This window comes from Prunus avium, chromosome 1, assembly GCF_965620075.1.
Source record: "Prunus avium chromosome 1, drPruAviu1.hap1.1, whole genome shotgun sequence".
Taxonomy (NCBI): Eukaryota; Viridiplantae; Streptophyta; class Magnoliopsida; order Rosales; family Rosaceae; genus Prunus; species Prunus avium.
In genome coordinates, this window is record NC_142284.1 from 5,599,061 (window position 1) to 5,619,094 (window position 20,034).

General features: G+C 37.1%; 3 protein-coding genes across 5 annotated transcripts; all 3 read left to right on the forward strand.

The window, feature by feature from the left end:
* The first annotated feature begins 2,291 nt into the window (after positions 1-2,291).
* On the forward strand, positions 2,292-2,768 carry LOC148297187 (uncharacterized). The gene has a single exon (XM_088253317.1). It carries the CDS (start codon positions 2,292-2,294, stop codon positions 2,766-2,768), a length of 477 nt encoding a protein of 158 aa, XP_088109443.1.
* A 2,648-nt stretch (positions 2,769-5,416) lies between these two features.
* Positions 5,417-5,917, forward strand: LOC148297188 (uncharacterized). The gene has a single exon (XM_088253385.1). It carries the CDS (start codon positions 5,417-5,419, stop codon positions 5,915-5,917), a length of 501 nt encoding a protein of 166 aa, XP_088109511.1.
* A 915-nt stretch (positions 5,918-6,832) lies between these two features.
* LOC110758419 (CLEC16A-like protein) lies at positions 6,833-19,069 on the forward strand. Of its 3 annotated transcripts, none has more exons than XM_088253782.1 (21): positions 6,833-7,062; positions 8,882-9,060; positions 9,150-9,226; positions 9,306-9,439; positions 9,552-9,648; positions 9,773-9,830; positions 10,246-10,354; positions 10,461-10,584; positions 10,669-10,864; positions 10,952-11,277; positions 12,104-12,192; positions 12,322-12,392; positions 14,485-14,601; positions 15,418-15,483; positions 15,943-16,080; positions 16,836-16,941; positions 17,020-17,091; positions 17,192-17,250; positions 17,492-17,651; positions 17,838-18,004; positions 18,294-19,069. In XM_088253782.1, exons 2-21 carry the CDS (start codon positions 8,974-8,976, stop codon positions 18,621-18,623), a joined length of 2,583 nt encoding a protein of 860 aa, XP_088109908.1. In that variant the 5' UTR covers positions 6,833-7,062; positions 8,882-8,973; the 3' UTR covers positions 18,624-19,069. The 3 variants fall into 3 exon arrangements, with proteins under 3 accessions (XP_088109908.1, XP_088109902.1, XP_021815970.1); XM_088253776.1 differs by having other exon boundaries at positions 9,009-9,060; positions 9,138-9,226; XM_021960278.2 differs by having other exon boundaries at positions 9,009-9,060.
* Positions 19,070-20,034: the final 965 nt, after the last annotated feature.

Below are 20,034 nucleotides of genomic sequence, written 5' to 3' on the forward strand. Positions count from 1 at the left end.
CTTGAAAAACAAAATTGCACCATTCAAGTAGTGTTGATTCAATATGTGTTCCTACTACAAAAGTTGTTCCAACAACTCTATCAGAATTTTCACAGGTATTGTTTAAATTCATTATTAATTTCCTCTTTGTTTGTTTATTACCCTATAACTTCATCGTATTTTTCTTATTGTATTTGTTGAACCCAAAAAATTGTAGGAACTTGTTGCTGTCAATATAATTTAAGCATGGAATTTCCAATTAGCATGGTCAACTTGTTGCAAGTGCTTCATTGTATTTAGTTTAAACTTTTCTTAATCATGATTATTTACTTGATTGAGTCTATTTCATTCTATTGACATGTACTGTATGAGTGTAGGCACATTACCCTTTGAAGAAGAATTTGCGTTGTTTATCTCTCAATTCACAAGTGTTGAGGCCAAGAGTTATAATGTTGAAGTGGATCCACCTTTTTCAATTGACAAGAGTCACCAAGTGTCATAATATTGAATTTGGGTTGTTTAGCTCTCAATTGACAAGAGTTCCACAGTTTTTAAGAACTCTGTTTTGATTTAGAACGTTTTTTATGTTTTCCCTGTCTTGGCATGTTAACTTACTTCACCTTATTCTAATATTTGGCATCTCTGCCTTCTTAAGGTGTTCAAGTATTACATTCAATGAAAATAGTACTTGTATCTGTAACTGAAAATCAAATCTTTTGTAAATGAAATTGGTACTGCAGTATATTTTGGCAAATAAAGATGATGGAAGTATCTTTTTCCTTCTCTTTTTCTGGAAAAAAAAATATTGAAACCAAATGAATTGCATAATGGGTATATGATTATGGCAAATCAATCGTTGGCTCCAACACCAACAACCAAAAAGGGAAAAAAATTATGAAGCAGATTCTGGTTTACTTGACAAACCAGCGGCCAACGAATGAAATAGATGCAAGAGTTGAGTTTTGCATACATGAAAATAGTACATATACAATTCGCTGAGTTATGCATAGCGAAGAAGATGAAGCGGTTGAGTTTTGCAGTGCAGAGAAGATGAAGGGGGTTGAAATGTGACGGTATTCTAATCTAATATATTTTAATGATTTTAATTAAAGGAAAACAAAAGACTAGAAGAGAGTTAACAGAGTTAAACTCCTGTTAAGTTGTGTGCCACATGTCGCAAAACTAAGGGGAAATAGGGGGCACAGGGGATTTGGTAATAGGAAAATTGGACTCAGTACAAGGTGTGATGCGGTTAGCAAACTGCCACCTCCAGTTCACGAGCTATCTAATGCCTCAATGGCGGGGGTTCGAAACCCGTTGGAATCACTTTGTGACTAGGGGCAAGCCGAACTCCGAGCGGAGATTAATCTCACTCTTCGGGTGTGGAGACACCTCGTGGTATTTACCAAAAAACGATCTGTTGAAGTCAACGCACATATTAATTGTCTTAGTTGGGGCCATCTCCTTTAACTTTTTCATCAAAGGGCTAGACTGTACGGAACTATCTAGTTGAGCAATCCACCATCCATTTAGAATTTGTGCACTGTGGAGATTGCAGGTTCAGCAGGTGTGCAACCCTTCTCACCTACTCTTGAGCTTGTTCACAAAAGGGGTTTCAAGCGCCCAGTACAGGAGGACCCGCTTTGCCCTCATTAAGATTCAACACCAAATATGCTTATCAAGCTCAACCTTTTTAAACCTGTTGTCAATTCTGATATTATTGTGGATCCGGATTCTGCCCCAAAAAATAAATCTTCTCGTGGAAGAGGCAGGAAAGGGCGTGGAGGAAGATTTAACCCACCAAGGAATTCTCGGGGCCTACGGGCTGGGGAGGTAAGTTCCTTGTTTGATGAAGCTAATCTTACGGATGTTAGAGTAGAGCAAGTGTCTGTGTCTCAATTACCCTTCAATGAGATAGTTGTGGTATCGGGCGGTAGCAACTGGCCTTCAATAGTCGCACGCCCCATAATAAGTTTCATTGCTTGGAACTGTCAAGGGCTGGGGCAAGCACTGACAGTTCAAGCTCTGAGTGAGCTTAATCGAAGATATTGCCCCTCTATTATCTTCTTGTCTGAAACCTGCATGGAAGGCAGTAGAATGGATGTGTTACGGAACAAATTGGGTTTTGATTCAAGTTACTATGTTCAGCCTTTAGGTACCTCTGGAGGGTTGGGTCTTTGGTGGAAACATGAAATTCACTTGGAGGTTTAGAATGGATCCCTATTGCGAGGTTTGTGGTTCTATGGTCCTCCTGAACATGTCTACCGTAGAGTTTTTTAGGATTCTTTAGATGAGCTGGATTGGGGGGTGACATGCCTTGGCTTTGTATTGGTGATTTTAATAAGTTTTTATGGCAACATGAGAAAGATGGTGGCCTTTCGTTCAGTCATGATTGTCATTGTAATATGCTGGAGTTTTTGAATGCAAATTCTCTTACTGATTTGGGTTTTCAAAGACCCAAGTACACATGGAGATGCTTTCGAAATAATGTAGCCCATATCCAAGAAAGGCTTGACCGGGCTGTGGTGAATGACAATTGGTTACAACTTTGGCCAGAGGCACATGTTTTACATGGGTGTCACATTGGATCTGACCATCGCCCTCTCACTGTGGAGTTGTATCCTCATCTCACTAAGAGAGCCAGACCTTTTCGGTTTGAATCTTATTGGGTGGAAGATGATGAGTGTGGTCAAATTATTCATGATGGTTGGGAGAAGAAAATCTCTGGTGGTCCTGCAGCTCGGTTGGTGGCCAAGTTGGGATTCTATCGAGAGTTTCTCAAGACTTGAAGTAAGGAAAAATTTGGGAACCGCCGTATTCAGCTTGATATTTTAACTCAAAAGCTCCAGGAAGCTCAAGTGCATATTAGGGATCTTGGTAATTCTGAGGAAGCTCATGCCTTGACTTTTGCTATTGAACACCTGTGGCAAATTGAAGAGCAACATGGGTTGCAGAGATCTAGAATTCAGTGGTTAACGGCGGGTGACAAAAATACAAAAAAATTTCATCTATCTACAATCCAGAGAAGGCAGAAAAACAGAATCCTGAAAATTAAAACGGGGAACCACCTTTGGCTGGAAAATGAAGTGCTGATCCGAAGAGAATTTGAGTTTCATTTTGAAAAATTGTTCACTTCGACTGGGCCACGAAATTGGACTGAGGTGATGGGTTGTGTTCCTATGGTGATATCTCCAAATATGAATTCTGGTCTCATGATGCCAATTACTGAAGAGGAGTGCAAGGCTGTGGCTTATGATCTTGGGGCAAAAAAATCTCCTGGGCCAGATGGCTTCTCTGGACTTTTCTATCAGCATTACTGGTCTCTTGTCTGTCAAATTATTCATGCTGCTTCAGGAGAGTTTTATTGTAATGAAACAGTCTTGCAACAATTAAACATGACCGAGATTCTTCTGATACCCAAGATTCCTCACCTGGAATTAGTTGGTCAATTTTGACCGATTAGCTTGTGTAACTTCGCTTATAAGATCATTTCTAAGGTCCTTGCTAATAGATTGAAGCCTCTCCTGTCTAAGATCATTTATCCATATCTGAATGCTTTTATGGCTCATCGACAAATACAGGACAATGTGTTGGTGGCACATGAACTTTTTCATCGCCTGAAGCTTAAAAAGCATGGCAAGAATTATGAGATGGGTCTTAAACTTGATATGAATAAGGCTTACGACGGCATTGAATGGGATTTCCTTGAAGGTGTCCTGGTCAAAATGGGGTTTTGCAACAAGTGGATCTCTCTGGGGATGACTTGTATATCTTCGGTGACTTTCTCTGTTGTTCTCAATGGTAAAGCTGGAAGATATTTTAAACCTACCAGAGGTCTATGCCAAGAGGACCCTCTTTCCCCTTATCTTTTCCTCTTGGTTAATGAAGCCCTTTCTCATCTTATTTTTAAGAGTTGCTCGAATGGAAGTCTGAATGGTATCAAAATTGGTACGGAAGGACCTCTCATCTCTCATTTATTTTTCGCAGATGACACTCTTTTCTTTCTCAAAGCTTCCCCTGCTAATTGTCGTAGACTGGATATTCTGATAAAGTGGTATTGCACTGCTTCTTGTCAGTTACTTAACTTGGATAAATCGAACATCTTCTTTAGCCCAAATGTTCCTTCTGAGTTACGAATTGAGATTTGTGATGTTTTAAATATCCAACTTGATGTTAATCCTGGGAAATATTTAGGATTACTTACTGTTTAGGGAAGATCTAAGAAGGAAGCCCTGAGTTATATTGAAGAGAGGATAACTAAAGTGATTCATGGCTGGAACTGTAAAGCTTTAACGTATGCAGGGAAAGAAATTCTGATTAAGGCTGTAGCCTCGGCAATACCTGCCTACCCGATGACATGCTCTAAACTACCTTATACTCTACGTTATGAGATTGGCATGATCATGGCTAATTTCTGGTGAGGCTCCTCCGACTCTGGGGATAAAATTCATTGGAGAAATTAGACTAACCTTGGGCAACCAAAGTCTTGTGGCGGCTTGGGATTCTGAGACTTGGACGATTTTAATAAAGCACTCTTAGCTAAGCAATGTTGGCGAATTCTTGCGAACCCTACTGCACTTTGGGTTAGAGTTCTTAAGTCTTTATTATCCCCATTGTGGTTTCTTGGAGGCTGGAAAATGTGTCAGGGCTTCTTGGGCTTAAAATAGCTTTTTGGTAGGGCGTGAGATTCTTATCAAATGAGCAAGATGGCAAGTCATGAATGGCAATACCATTAATATATGGTCTGATACTTGGCTACCTCAACATAACCCTGGGTATCTTAGGGCCTCTTGTCCTGTGCCCCTACATGCTCCAACTGTTGTTGCTGAGCTGATGGATAAACATCATCATACTTGGGATCTCTCTCAAATCAGAGCGTTTATTTCTTTGCGGGATGCCCAAGCAATCATGGCAATTCCTATCAGCAATTCGGATCTCCCTGACAGACTTATTTGGCCAAATACTATGAATGGGAGATAATCAGTTAAATCTGGATATTACTATCTTATGAAGCATAAAAAGAATCAGGTTGTGATGAAGACAAGCTCTTCTCATGTGATTGATTCTAATGTCTGGTTTCGTATTTGGAATTTCCAAACACTCCCTAAAATCAAAATTTTCCTATGGCATGCTGTCAATGGTTTCCTTCCCACTTTTGAGATCCTTTTTCAAACGCAAGCTTTGCCAATCTCCCATTTGCCCTTTTTGCAAGGAACAACCTGAATCCATTGAGCATACACTCTTCCTTTGCCCTTGGGCTGCCAAAGTGTGGTTTGCTAGTTGTATTGCTTACAGACCTCTACCTCAAGCTTTCACTTCGTTGCATAGCTGGATTCTTGATCTTTGGTTGTGTGAGACCTTTAATTTGGAGGAGAAATGATGGATTATGACTCACTTTGCCTTTACTAGCTGGGCTATTTGTAAAACTCGTTGTAAAATGGTGCATGACAATTCAAATTCCTGCCCACCATTGCCAGAACTCACGGCCTCCTTGGCGGATAGAAGTGTTGTGGAATTTCTCTCACTTGTGAGCTCGAAAGAAAATAGAAACCATTTCAATAATACACCTGTGATCAGTCATCAGTGGGTCAATCCTCCAGTGGGGACTTTCAAAATAAACTGTGATGTTGCTTGGGATAAAGTTACGAATGCAGCCTTTGATGGAGTTGTGATAAGGGATCATTCTGGTATATTGCTTGATGGCATTGCACATTGTTTCCAGTCATTATTAGTTGTGCAGGCGGAATGTTATGCGATCCGGAATGGATTGGAGCTGGCACATGTACGAGGTTTCACTAATGTTACTGTGGAAACTGATTCCAAGGTTTGTTTTGCTGCTGTCCAGGAAGATATTTCTGTCCTAAACTGGACTCTTTACCCTGTTCTCTATGACATTAGAATGCTAAAAGCTTCATTCTCTTCTCTCCGATGGGCATGAACTCCTCGAGACGTGAACCATGCAGCTGACTGGGTGGCTTTGCAAGCATGAAGGGGGTTGTGTGCTGAGGCTTGGGTCATTCGACCTCCAACTGCCCTGGTCTACATACTTTCACGGGATGGATTACCTTGCCCACCGAACTAGACACTTTTCTAAGTTCTCTCTTTCAGCTTCTTTTTTTTTTTTTTTCCGTTTGTTTTGTTTACTGTTTTGGGACTGACCTCTTTGGTTTGTCTTTTTGGTTTGTAGCCCTTCACAGTTTTGGTGTTCTTCTATAAAGTACTCTTTTTACCCAAAAAAAGAAAAAAGAAAAAGAAAAAATTAAAAAAAAAAAAAAACTATGTGGGCATTTGTATTAGAATTATACAACAAATATCCATGAAACAAAATTAGTTAATGCCCAATCATATGAACATGTGAAATTGCTATATGCGATATTAGTTATTATTCACATTCAACACTTGGTAGTTTATGGATGCAATATTACTAGAAGAACAAATTAGTCAAATGATTTGAAGGATAGAGAGAACAAGAGAGAACTTGGAGAATCCATGGTGTATCTTTTCCTTCTCACTAAACTCTTTTATATAGGATTATGATATTTTACATGATTTATAACACTTAATTTGTTTTTTTTTTCATTTTTTATCTTGTCCTTGTCTTTTTTTTTTTTTGGTGCGAACATCTTGTCCTTGTCAGTGGAGAATTTTCATTAGGCAATGTAATCTTATTTCCCTTTTATGTTTTAGTTGTTGTTTTCGCGCCCTTATCCCTGCTTATCAGGCCCAAAAGATTCTAGCAAATGAACCCATAGTCATGCCCAAAAGAAATTCAACCCGGCCCAAAATACTGTGACCCACTTTTGCCAGCTCGGCAAGCATTCGGCAAGCATGATTCATGAAAGGCCTCCTTGCCTTTCTGGCAAAATTTCTGTTTCTTTCCATCTCCTGATCAAAATCAAACACATCTTCCGAAGCTGCTCGGAGAACTTCGATGGTGTATATATGCTGCCCTTCGCGGTCGATCTTCGAAATCCCTATCGGAATGAATTCCAATAGTGTGCTCTAATCTGAACGATTCGGAAAACAAATCATGTGGTTTTCATTTTGGAAGCCCAGGGATCGGTTCTCCTTAGACGAGCTCAGGTTTGTGTGCCCCATATTGAATTCAAGCTCAATTTAGCTCCAATTTTGAATTTTTCGTTGGTTTTCTTATAATTAAGTTGGTGTTAATGCTTAACTAGGGTAATTACAGGCTACTGCATGGTCACTTTGATGAATTTGATTATATTGTGACTGAAATTTTTACATTTTAGATTATAATTTGGACTTGCAGAGTTAATTTGTATGTAGAAGTCTAAGTAGGGTACAAAGACGATTCTTTTTGTTTTTATGTTTATTGTTCTGTTTGATTTCTGAGAAAGTGGTGGGAAAGATAGGGAAATATAAATTAGCGAGTTTAGCATTCCAAGAAGTAAAATTAGTGTGAAGGGTAAAGAACTTACGTGGATACAAGTTCTGTATGCTAAAATAAGTAAAGAACTTTCCGTTGCCGGTGACAACATTGTTTGTTCTGTAGTTTTTAATAGAGGATGCTATTGTCTGAGGGAAATTTAGTAGCCAAATATTCGAACTGAGAAGTAGGAAGCCAGCTTGACATAAGTAAAAAGAGTGTTGGAGACTGTACCTTTGGACTGTGAGTGATAGAGGATGCAGAAAGAGGTTTCAATCAAGGTTGAGGAATCATGTTGAGTACATGAAGGGCCAACGGGGGTTCGAACCTCCATGGCACCTTGGTAGTGTGTGTGTGTGTGAAACCCCCCCTCTCCCTTGTAGTTTAGACTATTGCTTGTATTAAAAAAAAAAAAAAAAACAAATGTTGTGTACGTGAAGGGGAAGCTGGACCAGCTTGAATGTTCTGTGGAAAAAAATTTGAATTTTGGAGAACGCACAATTTTAACCACTTGGGTCTGTGCTGGTGTTGTAAAGATAATAAGGTGGTAAGCTAGTTGAAATGCAAGTCATACATGTTATAAGTTTTAAAGAGCCACAAGGAAGCCTGCTGCTTGCTCTAGGACTAGCATGTTGAAGGTTTATCTTGATTGGGAGGAGTTCATGACGATTTACAGAAGGCGTACAATTAACTGGATTGAGCTTGAAATCAATAAGGGTGGAAAAGGATTTCATCTTTTGTCAAATAAAAAACTAGAGAGGAAAGGAACAAGGGTTTAATATTCTCCTTTAGAAGATTACTTCTTATTACCTTTTGGATGATTTGTGTGGTCACTGGGGAAGCAACTTGAGGACCAGGAGGTGCGCAGGCCAACCTCACAATGTGGTCCGTTTTCAAACCCTTAACTTTTTAGGTCTCTTTAATAATCATCCCTTAAAAAATAAAATAAAACGGAAATCGTTTAGCTATGATCATAATTTCAGTGTTTATCGGACAAATGACATCCTTTAAATGAGATCATTTTTATTAGCATTCACTCAAATGGGGTCCTTAAATGAGCTATTTTTCTGAGCCACATGGACGATTAATGTCGTTAAATGAGTATCCCAATGGTCCATGTGTGATCCCATGGCTGAGAAACAAGACTAATTGTATATATACAACACAATAGTTGTGGAGTTAGAATAAGACAAGGCTCAGACATGCTGGATCTTGAAAAAATTAGAATACCATGTGGTAGGGATATACCCATAGAAAAGGATATGCTATATAAATATTAAACCTTAGCTGTATTATTGAAAACTCCTCTTCGTAATTATAAGAATCCCTTTGTATCTATCTGGTTACAAATTACAGTACTTGTGCTTTTCTAATACATTGATGGTACCTAACATACAATTCCAGAGATGCTTTTTTTTGGTCTCTTATAAAAAACAAAGAACCTTTTTTTAGTCACAGTTTTTCCAATCCTGAAGTTCTATTGGTTCATTATTTCTTTCTGTTGCCATTCAGGAGCATTGGTTCATTAGAGGACTGGTGGTGTTTTGGACCTTGATTGAAACACATGTTATGTGATGTTTTGGCATTAAATATTTGTCATAGATATGTTCGTTAATCAACATTTGTCTTACTGGAGTAGGTATTTAACTGACCAGCTGGTAAAAGTTCAGATTGTGAATGAAGTGAACAAGGTAATTGGAGTCAATCTTCTTCCTCTTTCAGCTGAATTCTGTTATTGAAATTGTTTTCTCAATGTACCAACATTTAGTCTGTTATAAAGGATTTCGTTATTGAAGCGCTGAGATCAATTGCGGAGTTGATAACATATGGGGACCAGCATGACTCGACCTTTTTCGAGTAAGACTTCTCAATACTTAGTGTTGCTTGATGTATGTTTTACTGGTACTTTTTTCACATTGTCCTGTGAATTTTCCAGATTTTTCATGGAGAAGCAAGTCATGGGAGAGTTTGTACGAATATTGAAGGTTAGCAGAACTGTGAGTGTTTCACTTCAGTTGCTGCAAACAATCAGCATTATGATCCAGAACCTAAAAAATGAACATGCTATATGTAAGTTGTTTCTGAAGAAAGATACTAATAAATTTGCAGTTGCTCTAGCTGCTCCAGTTGGTTATAACCATTTTGATGGATTTGGTGGTGTGACCAATTAATTTTTTTGCAGACTACATGTTCAGTAATGAACATATGAACTACTTGATAACTTATTCGTTTGATTTCCAAAATGAAGAACTACTGTCATACTACATATCCTTCTTAAGGTTTGTTTTTGGTTTCTTTGTTGTCCTTATGATAATAGATGATCACCCTATATACAAGTTCTCTGTAACTAGTACTTTTTCTGACATGTTTGGTTGCTATGTTTGTGCGGTATGGGCTGTGAAGAGCAATAAGTGGAAAGCTAGATAGGAATACAGTTTCTTTGCTTGTAAAGACTCACAATGTAAGTAATGGTTTTTTTCTTCTCTTTTATGTGTTTATGGCACTTACAATTATCTTTCAAATGGAATTCACTTTAAACTTTTTATGTATGTTGTTTCGTAGCTAGTGATTACCTGAATGCAGTTGCATGGAACATCTAAGGAAGATTGCTAGATCCTTTTCCAATTTCTGTATCACTAGGCGCCAAGATTGACATTTTAACTCCTTAAAAATAGCCTCCAGTTTTACAAAATACATTCAGGCAGATACAGTATGAGGAATTGAAGATTATGATTTACTTGTCCTGCCTTAAATTTTGCACATTGCTTGCCTATCGTCTATAACTTCTAAATTTTGTATGCAAAGGCTTCATTGATTAGTTAATCTCTTTAATTGCTAATTTTCCTGCATATCTCTCTTTTTCTTTCTGCATCTAGGATGAAGTGGTTTCATTTCCCCTCTATGTTGAGGCAATACATTTTGCCTTTCATGAGGAGAGCATGGTCCGCACTGCCATACGGGCTTTGACGCTTAATGTTTATCATGGTGAGTTTCGTCACTTTTTAATAAACTTAAGACATTCACAACTAAAAAGTGTTACCCTGTTCACTGCAACTTATTTTGATACGTAAAAGTTTGTTCTGATTTTCAGTTGGAGATGAGTCTGTCAATAGATATGTCACTAGTGCCCCTCATGCAGATTATTTTTCAAACCTGGTTACATTTTTCCGAAAGCAGTGCATCAATCTAAATGCATTGGTTTCTGACACTATGAAGTAAGAGTGATAGCATTATTCTAATTTTACCATAGCAGGCTCCATTTATTTTCTCTAAAAAGTTTCATTTGAATTTTGAGACAGAAATCTGGGTGCTGAATCTGCAGAGACAACCACATTAATTTCTGCCGCTGTTGATGAGATTGAGGACAGTCTCTACTATTTTAGTGATGTTATTTCTGCAGGAATTCCTGATGTTGGGAAGTTAATTACAGATAACATCTTGCGGCTTTTGATATTTCCATTGCTTCTTCCTTCTCTTACAAGAAAAGCTGTCGAAGTATGGAAACATACCCTTTTTGCTTCTTTTATAACTACAAGAATGCAACATGCTCTTTTTTAACCTTTGCTAGCTTTGTAAATCCAGGGGGTACAAATTGGCGCAGCCACTTCTTTGTATTTAGTTTGTTGCATCCTGCGCATAGTGAAAATCAAGGATTTGGCCAATACCATTGCTGCTGCTCTTTTCTGTCCATTAGATGCTGTCGTACCAAAGTTCGGATCTAAGCCCAATGGCTATACGTCTTTGTGTGCTTTTGAACATGAAAGTCAACCGCCAGACAGTAATAATCTAACCAAGGCAGATGCTGGAATACTAAGAGTTGATGTGACAAACTTGTCAAGCTCTCCCCAAATCCACTCAGCGGATGTCCCAAGAGAAAATGACTGTTGTGATTTTCATTTGTCTTTGAGGTAACATGATGAGATTGACTACAACTACAAAAATAAATAAAAATAAATAAATAAATATTTTTCCTACTCCAATAAGAGTAAGTCTCTAATGATAGACTGCTCTGCTCTGCTCAGTGACATCGTTTTTATTATTTTGATTTTATTAGCCTGCCAAAATCAAATTCATAATGTGTTTCTCTAGTTTGGCACTCTGGTAAACATAATAAGGATAAAGAAGAAGATAATTTGTGTTCCTTTACGTGCTTATCTGATCTTGAAATTTGCCTTATGATGTACTACGCCACACTGGAGTTCATTTATTGGAAGTAACTTGTTTTCTCTTGATTGTTAAACTGTACGCTCTTTTTTCTTTTAAAGACTTTTTTTGTTGTCTTATAAATTTCAAATTAGACGTATGAAATCAAGTTTTCTTGACATGGGAAGTCGAAAAGAAAGAAAATTAAATTTGGGATACATGTCTTATTTATGAGTGGAGCAGAGATTTTTGGAAGTTTGAAAACATGTTTGTGCTGATTTTTGCTTCCTGAAGCGATATTGCTGTTCATTTTGAAGTTGAAACTGTGCTTTTGATTACAAATTTTATTTAAATTTCTTTCACTTGATAAGAACACTCGATCCTTATAGTTAGAACAAGGCTGAGTTGTTGTTAAGAACTGTCCCGTGGAAATCATGCATTATCCTCTTTAGATTATTTCAGGAGGATGAATCCATGCACATAAAATTCTGTGAAACAATCTCAGTAATGCAACTCAACTGACTCGGCCTAATCCCAAATCTTTCCAACTATCTTGTTTGTTATTTATCATTATGTTGATCATCTGTGCAGGGAGGCTTTGATTTCTTATATTACTAGTGGGGACGATGTACAAGTGGCGGGTTCGTTGAGTGTACTAGCTACTTTATTGCAGACAAAAGGTTGTATTGCTGAAATGCAGATCTCACTGCACCTGCTTCTTATCACTGTTTCCTTACCAAATTCCACTTCTGTCAAATTAACACAACTGTTTCTTGTCGCTGTTTCTGACCAAATATGCACTTTTGTAGAATTGGATGAATCAACGCTAGATGCTCTTGGAATTCTTCCACAACGCAAACAGCATAAGAAACTCCTGCTGGTATGCCTTTCCTCCTAAGTATCTTTGTGATATTTTTCTGCTTGAGAAATGAGTTATCTAATCAGAGTCTCAGAAAACAAAAGAATTATTAGAATAGAATGGTTGATAACTTTGTCATTCAAGGACTTAGATGACATGTGGATGGCAAAGGGTCTGGTTTAGCATCCTTTGGGTCGGTTTGATAATATAGTTTTCAAATTTTTGAAGACCAAAACTAAACCAAATTTTGGAATTTTAAAAATCAAATAAACCCTAATAAATTTTGAAAACAGAACCAAACTGGTCACTTTAGTTTGGAATGGTTGGCTTTAGCAGTTTATTTGGTTCTTAGGTACACCCCAATTAGTTTTCCCAGATTACACAAGACTTCCTTGAGTTAATGGTGTTGTCTGTGCATTCATATGTCCAGTGCCTTTTATTTTCTCTATGGGTACTGTTCGATCTAAGCTTCCCCTGTTCCGCTTCTTTTAAGCAATAATTTTATTTTTCGTCCATAGATGCTTTCTCGATATGACCTAATTTTGACAATTTAGTGAACAACGAGATATAGCAATCTTATTGTTTGAATTCCTTGGTTAGAAATGGATCAGAGCTGTATGGACAAAAAATAAAACTAAAGTACTGTCAATTACATAGGCCAATGTTCGGTACCGTTTTTCGTTTTTGTTTTTAAAACCGCTGAGATATGCATTCAGTAAGCAGATTTAGAAAATGCGGAAAATAAAATTTAGAAAAGAGATTCCCCAACATCCCTGGGACATTTTCGTTGTTTTTGAAAATGTTTTCAGAATGCGAGATTAGAAGGTGAAAAGATGGAGAGTCAGAATTCCGTTTGGCTCTCTTTTCCTACGCCTTTTTCACTCTCTTCGCGTCACTCTTCTTTGGTGAAATAGAGATTGTTCAAGGATTCCAATTTCCTATTTTTATTTGATGGATTTATATATGTGGATTCACAATCTCTCTCTCACATTCATTTGCGCTGTTTTGGTCTCTTCAGAAATTCTCTCTGTTCAACCTCCATAGAGACAAAAACAATGAAATCAAAGACCAGAAGGGTGACCTTCAGAAAACCCATCTAATCTAATTTTGTGGTGGACGGAGAATATCATCCTGAATTTTTGATCATGAGGCACAAAAAAGAACGAGAGGCTTTTCATTGAGATCCGAGAGGCATTCTAGTCAATGAAAATGAAGAGAGACGGGGTTAGATAGAGACAATGAAGAGAGGGGTAGACCTTGAAAGTGAAGAGAGAGAGGGAGGGTTAGACCTTGAAAGTGAAGAGAGAAGATAATGAGACTTTTGTTTTTATTATTTACTGGAAAATAAATAAATTTGGTTCGGATTATAGTTTTGAAGAAGGAAAATATGGGGATACAATTCTTTTTATGAATGAAAAAACGAATAGAGTTTTGGAATAATTTTAGGTGAATTTTGTGAAATTTTGTGTGCGCGCATATTTATCATTTTAAAATACTGGTATTAATGGAGAGGGGTCGCTTTTTTCTTCACAATTTCTGTTATTTTCACATTTTGGTACCAGATTTCACTGTTTTTGTTTTCTGAAATTGTCTTGGATGAAGTTACCAGACGCATTTTCAAATCTTGAAAATACAAATTTGTTTTTTCGTTTTCATTTTTGCAGAAACGGTTTTTGAAAATGTTACAGAACCTTAATTTCCTCTTTTCCATTTGCGACTCTTGTCATTTATCCCCTTATTGAGTCACAAGAGTTATAATTATAAATAAAGAAAATGATAGCTCAAAGGATGTCCAAGTGATTTGCATACTGAGGGATTATTTAAGTTAAGCAGAGAATTGGGGTAGCTGCATGTATAGTTTTTCCTACTTGATATGAGCCTGAGATTTTTTCCAACATTTTTTTGGTCTTATAAGTTATAACTCATGCCTAGAGCAATGCTTTGCCACAATTTGTAGTTATTCTTCTGGTGTCTTTATCCATGTTTTGTTTTTGGGTTTTGATGGTTTTATTTAGATCTGCACTGTCAACTAATTTATATGATTGAAAATGTTGTTGCATTGTGTAGTTTGAAATTTAATTGAATTTCTTGTTTTCTTGTTGCATTCTTGCAGCAAGCTTTGGTTGGTGAAGGCTTAGGTGAAGAGCAACTATTTTCTTCAGAAAGTGGCTCATCGAGAGATGGTATCGAATTTGGTAGTGAACTTGATAGCTGTCTACGAAAGCTTAAGGTAATAATTTTTTTACAGTAAACATGTGGCCATCCTTCTTCCTTGCTTGCAAAAGAGTATTCCAGAGAGAGCTACGTTTACTGAACCATTCATTGCACTCATTGAATCTCTTCTTTAGAAAAGACACAAAGCGTTTACCCTTTTTTTTTGTGGGAACGAATGGCAAAGTTTAGTCGTTTTATTTTACCATAGTAACTTTGTCAGTTTGAAAATTGTAAGTCAACTTTTTACACAGATCCATGGGTGTAGAAGTTATCCATATTGCATTCCCTTGGAGTGAAAGTGCTATCGTGTTCGTAAACCATTTAACTGAACACTACATTCTGTGTGTGCACACATATTCTTTAAATACGGTGTTTATATTGTTGTCTATTCCTCTTACCCCTATTATGCACCAAAATGTAACCACCCGGGGGGTTCCAAGTTTTCCCCGAATTTCATCGATTCCAGGCCCAAATGTGTGCTCATCCACCTTCTTTCCAGAGGCTAACATTTCCTTGAGTGACTGTAACTACATGTCTTCCTGTAATAGGGATTTGTCGATGACTGTAACTACGTGTCTTTCCAGAGGCTAACATTTCCTTGAGTGCCAATTATTTTACGGAACTGGTTCCAAGCTTTCAAGTTGTGTCAATGAATCAACAGTTTGGGTTAATCATTATTATGGTTATTTATCTTTTTCATAGCTAATAAAAATTTAAGGTTTCGAGTTCTAGAATGTTCCATTTTCTTTAAGTTTTTAGCTTGTTTTCATTGTTAGTTGTTGCCTATCATTATAAATTCTTCATTTGTTGGTTAACCTTTTCTAACTTACAGGAGCAGTATGGAGTTGCGTGTTCTTCTCTGGAAGTGAGAGCTAGCCCTCGCGTACACAGATTCCAGGTAATTCTAGGAATGGGATGGTTGTCGGGGTTGGGGAAGTTCTCAGGGGATAAGATGAGTTATGTTTTTTGTTTTTGTTTTTTTTTTGTTTAACAGTTATTTTATCTTGTAAAATGATTTGCCCTCAAAAAGTGACCACCTGCTGTGCACATGACACTTGTTGATGGCAAATTAGATGGACTTTGTGAAAGTTGACGGCAAGTCCTGAATATATAGCAAGTCATTAATTTACCGGAAAAAAATTGTCTTGGGTGTATATTCACAATCTAGTGATAGTTTAAGGGGTAAAATGACAGTTTACTCTTTATACAATTACTAAGCACATCTGTGTTCTCTCTCTCTCTCTCTTACATCACGCAGACCCTTTTTTCTTTCCCCTTGTATCATTCAACTGAAATGGAACAGTGTTGTCTGTTTAAAATTTGCGACCCTAATATATTTCTTGGTATGTTTGCCTAGGTGCTTGACGCATTGGTTAGTCTTTTTTGCCGTTCAAATATATCTGCAGAGACATTATGGGATGGTGGTTGGCTTTTGCGCCAGTTACTTCCTTATAGCCAGGCAGAATTTAACAGCCATCATCTCAAGTTGCTGAATGTAAGCTTATTTCTTACGACAGACAGAATAGTAGAAGAATAGCATATTATCTGTGTTCGTTATTTAGGTTTATAAAGAACCCCATATTATATGTATGGTACTTCTGTTGGTATACGACTAAAGTTCATGTTTTAGTGGATAAGAATTTAGGTACTAGCTAGGACATGGCAGTCTTAACAGTTTCATGTACTTTGTTTGAATTGGGTTAATGGAACCATCTATTGATGCCCTCTTTTTGGTATGAACTCTGTTTTTTTATCGTCTTTCTTTCATATATGTTTCTATTGTTTATAATTTTGTTGTGTCCTGTTTGGCAAGGTTTTTAAAATTTATGCTCGTAAGACTTATTTCCTTTTTTGGCATGGGGACCCTTTGTACTCTTATTTGTGGTTTTGTACTATCTTGCAGGCCTTATAGATTTAGGAGATGCCAATTAAGGGAGTGGACAATATTTCTTGAAAGTATTAAAATTATTAATAGAAATGTGTCTTTTAAGGCCTATGTAGGCCAATGTTTCTTCTACTTTTTGATCTGGAAGGGATCTTGATCCTAGACATTGTTTTTACATTTTTATGTTCCGCCCATGGAGCATAGATGTAGACCTCCCCACATGAAAAGAACAACAATGCATAGGCTCAACAAGAAAAAAACCTCTCTGTGAATTCTTATTGCATCTAAGTAGAGTCCATATTTTCCAAACTTTCCAGATAAAATACTTAAACATATTGTGTACAAATATTCTTTTTCTCATACAGGATTCGTATAAGAACTGTGCTAGTGCTCTTCTCAAAGAGACCAGAGGAATCTGGCCAGATCTACTTATTACAATTCTCTGTGATGAATGGAAAAGGTGCAAGAGAGGTAATTCAAAAAAAAATTTCTATGAATTATGAGTTGGTTTTTTAAATGTTTTATTGATGTTTTTCTGGAAACTTGTAGCAATAGAGGCCTCCTCCCCTCGGAAAGAGCCCAAGTGCATTCTGTTATCATCTCAGAAGTTCTCTTCTGAAGGTAGGATGGAGACCTGTTGTGGATATTTAATTGAAGGATTTTGAAACCTCCAATGTTGTTTTAAGGAGACATTGAATTAATGTCTCTGTTTTCCTAACAGATGGTATAACAAGTGATTCATCATTTGCTGCTGGTCAAAGGATGTGTGAATTGGTCAAGGTTTGCGTTGGTACTCTATAAAATTTATACGATGTTGTCAGATAGACGATTATACTGGCGCATCCATGAAGCTCAATATCAGTATTTTTGTCATTGGCCTGTGAATCTTGAATAAAGAAGTAAAACGAGAACGTTATAGTTTATCTATCAAATACATAAGCACGTCAGATGCATTTGTCTTATGTAGCCCCTTGTGATACCTGAAACATTGTTCTGGCGGCTAATCTTTATCATACTTCAGGTATTTGTGCTTCAACATCAACTTCAAATTTTCTCCGTTGGTAGATCCTTGCCTGAGAAACCTCCTATTAACCCTCCAGCTGATGTTTTTGAAAATTCCCGTGCACAAAGTGCTGGTGTAGATTCCTCAGGTCCAAAGCTTGGCACTGAGCTAAGGCTTGGTTAGTTCTCTATCCTGCACATATTTGTAACTGTAAGAAAGTTTAATAGTATTAGTACATATGACCTGTACATGCTAATTTAATTTTCTGACAGCCATCATACACTTCAACTTCATATAAAATATTTTATTTCTTTAACTCAACATGGAGTATTTCTTGATTAATTTCTGTTGCTGCCATATGCAGTTGATGCTGTGCCTTGTAGAATTGCGTTTGAGAGGGGCAAAGAACGTCATTTTTGCTTTCTAGCGATCTCTTTGGGTGCATCTGGGTGGGTTGTTTTAGCTGAAGAGTTACCCTTAAAGGAGCCTTATGGAGTTGTCCGTATGGTTGCACCTTTGGCTGGTTCCGATGTATGTTTATAGCTTTCCTATTTTGATTTCACATTTTTGTGTAGCATTTATAGCATCAATGCTTCCTTTGCGTTTGTTTATATTCAATCTTATGGTTTTCTTAAGCTTAGAATATGTTTAGTATGTATATTATTTCTGCGGTACTCTCTTTACAGTTCATATTGGTAAACAGTACCAGATGTTTTCTGTGGAAGGTTTGTAATAACGACTTAGTTTATTTATTATTTTGAATAATTTCAGACTGCTATAGTTTCACATATATCTAATCTTTTCTTGTCATTGCTTTCAGCCAAAAGTTGACGATAAGCATTCAAGATGGATGCACTTGCGGATCCGTCCATCCACTTTCCCCTTTGTGGAACCTGCTAGATATGGTGCCTATGGGAAAGCGAAGACAAAAGCTTTGGTTGATGGCAGATGGACCCTAGCATTCAGGGATGAAGAATCTTGCAACTCTGCTTTGTCTATGGTTTCGGAGGAGATAAGCCTACAAAGCAATGAGGTGGAGAGAAGACTAAAACCTTTACTTGACCTTGAAACCATTGTAGAATCTTCAAACTCTTCTCTAGGTCCTCCTAAGGCTACCTCTTCTTATTCAACACTTTCCAATTCTTTATAGGCCTCCAACGTTCACAAGTTTCCCAATAATAGTTTGCTATACTCACACTCTATCCCTTTTCAAGCCTAGTCCCAATTCAAGATTCGAGATCGATATGCGCACACCCTTTGTATATTGCACCGGTTGGGCGTGTTGGTAGCGATTGAGGGGGTCGAAGACCAAGAAGTGAGTTATTTATGGGGGGTGGGAATATTTAGTCACCCTTTGTATATTGTTCAAACAACCTTAGGCATACCCAAAATGTAGAGTAGCACTGGGATTTTTGTACCATTCTTTGTATAGTAGCTTTCCACTTGTCCTGATTATTGAGTTTATCCGCCTTTTCTTCTCATTCTTTAGCAGCTCCTCTAACCTTAGGCTTTTACTTCCATAATTTTGTTATCCCTGTAAAAACATTGTATAAATGAGGTGATTTATATAGTGAAGGCTTTTTGTGCATTTGTTTTCGTATGAGTGTTCTTTAAAGCAGGCTGTCCGTAGAGACTGAAAAATAATCCGATGCCACAGATTTTGATCATAAAACTCAAGTGAAAAAGGGGAGACTCAGGTGATTGAAAATTTCATCAGTGAGGAAAATGAATTACAGCCCTACTCCTGAAATTTCCAGTTTCACTTTCTCTTTCATTCAATCACTCATTTGTAAAAGATAAAAAAAGGATTCATCTGCCTTAGCAACACCTTCTCTCAAGACTCGAGCGCTTTCCAACTGATTCATCTGCTCCTCTTTGAATAATCAAATTTATTTCGCTCTCGTCTGCTTTGATGCAATGCTTTAATTTTTCTCTTTTCTCTTTACCAATGCCATCTACAATAATAATAGCTAGGCAGTCTTGTTGGTTGCTAGTGCTTTGTGCCTCGTATTATATTTCTTATCTTCTTAAGAATTTTATATGGGCTTGTGATAGTAGATAATGTTGGTCTCCCTAGCATTTTCCTTGGATAATAGCATGGACTAGTGGCATCCATCAATAGTCCAATTTAAGTTAGGTAATTTTTCCATCCATTTTTGTGCACACCTTCTCCTTTGAAAAATTCATTTTTGCTTTCTTTGTTCTTTCTTAAAATGAGTTTGGGATCTTTTAACAGTATTCTTTGGGAATTCCAAATCTATTTTCAATTTTGATTTTCATGCTCATATGATTGAGTGATCATGCTTCAAAACTTTCTTAGGGTTTGATCTTGAAAGCTATTGTTACAAGCTTTGAAACCCTTTAAAATTTCATGGGTGGAAACATAATTTTTACGAGTCGAAAATGAGAAAGAGAAAGCTCTACGAGGACAAAAGTGAAAATTCATGTAAACTACATGAACGATTAGTGCAAATTGAAATAATAATAATTTTAATGCATCTGAGAGAAGTGTAAAATTCCTCTTGTTTTTGATAATATAAAGAACAATGAAGTACAATTCT

Coding starts and splice junctions, on each gene's coding strand:
- LOC148297187 (XM_088253317.1), top strand. CDS start 2,292: ATGCCTTGGCTTTGTATTGGTGATTTTAATAAGTTTTTATGGCAACAT.
- LOC148297188 (XM_088253385.1), top strand. CDS start 5,417: ATGGTGCATGACAATTCAAATTCCTGCCCACCATTGCCAGAACTCACG.
- LOC110758419 (XM_088253776.1), top strand. CDS start 7,010: ATGTGGTTTTCATTTTGGAAGCCCAGGGATCGGTTCTCCTTAGACGAG. Junction 16,081..16,835: donor ATCATCTCAAGTTGCTGAAT/GTAAGCTTATTT, acceptor TTTCTCATACAG/GATTCGTATAAGAACTGTGC. Junction 18,005..18,293: donor CACCTTTGGCTGGTTCCGAT/GTATGTTTATAG, acceptor CATTGCTTTCAG/CCAAAAGTTGACGATAAGCA.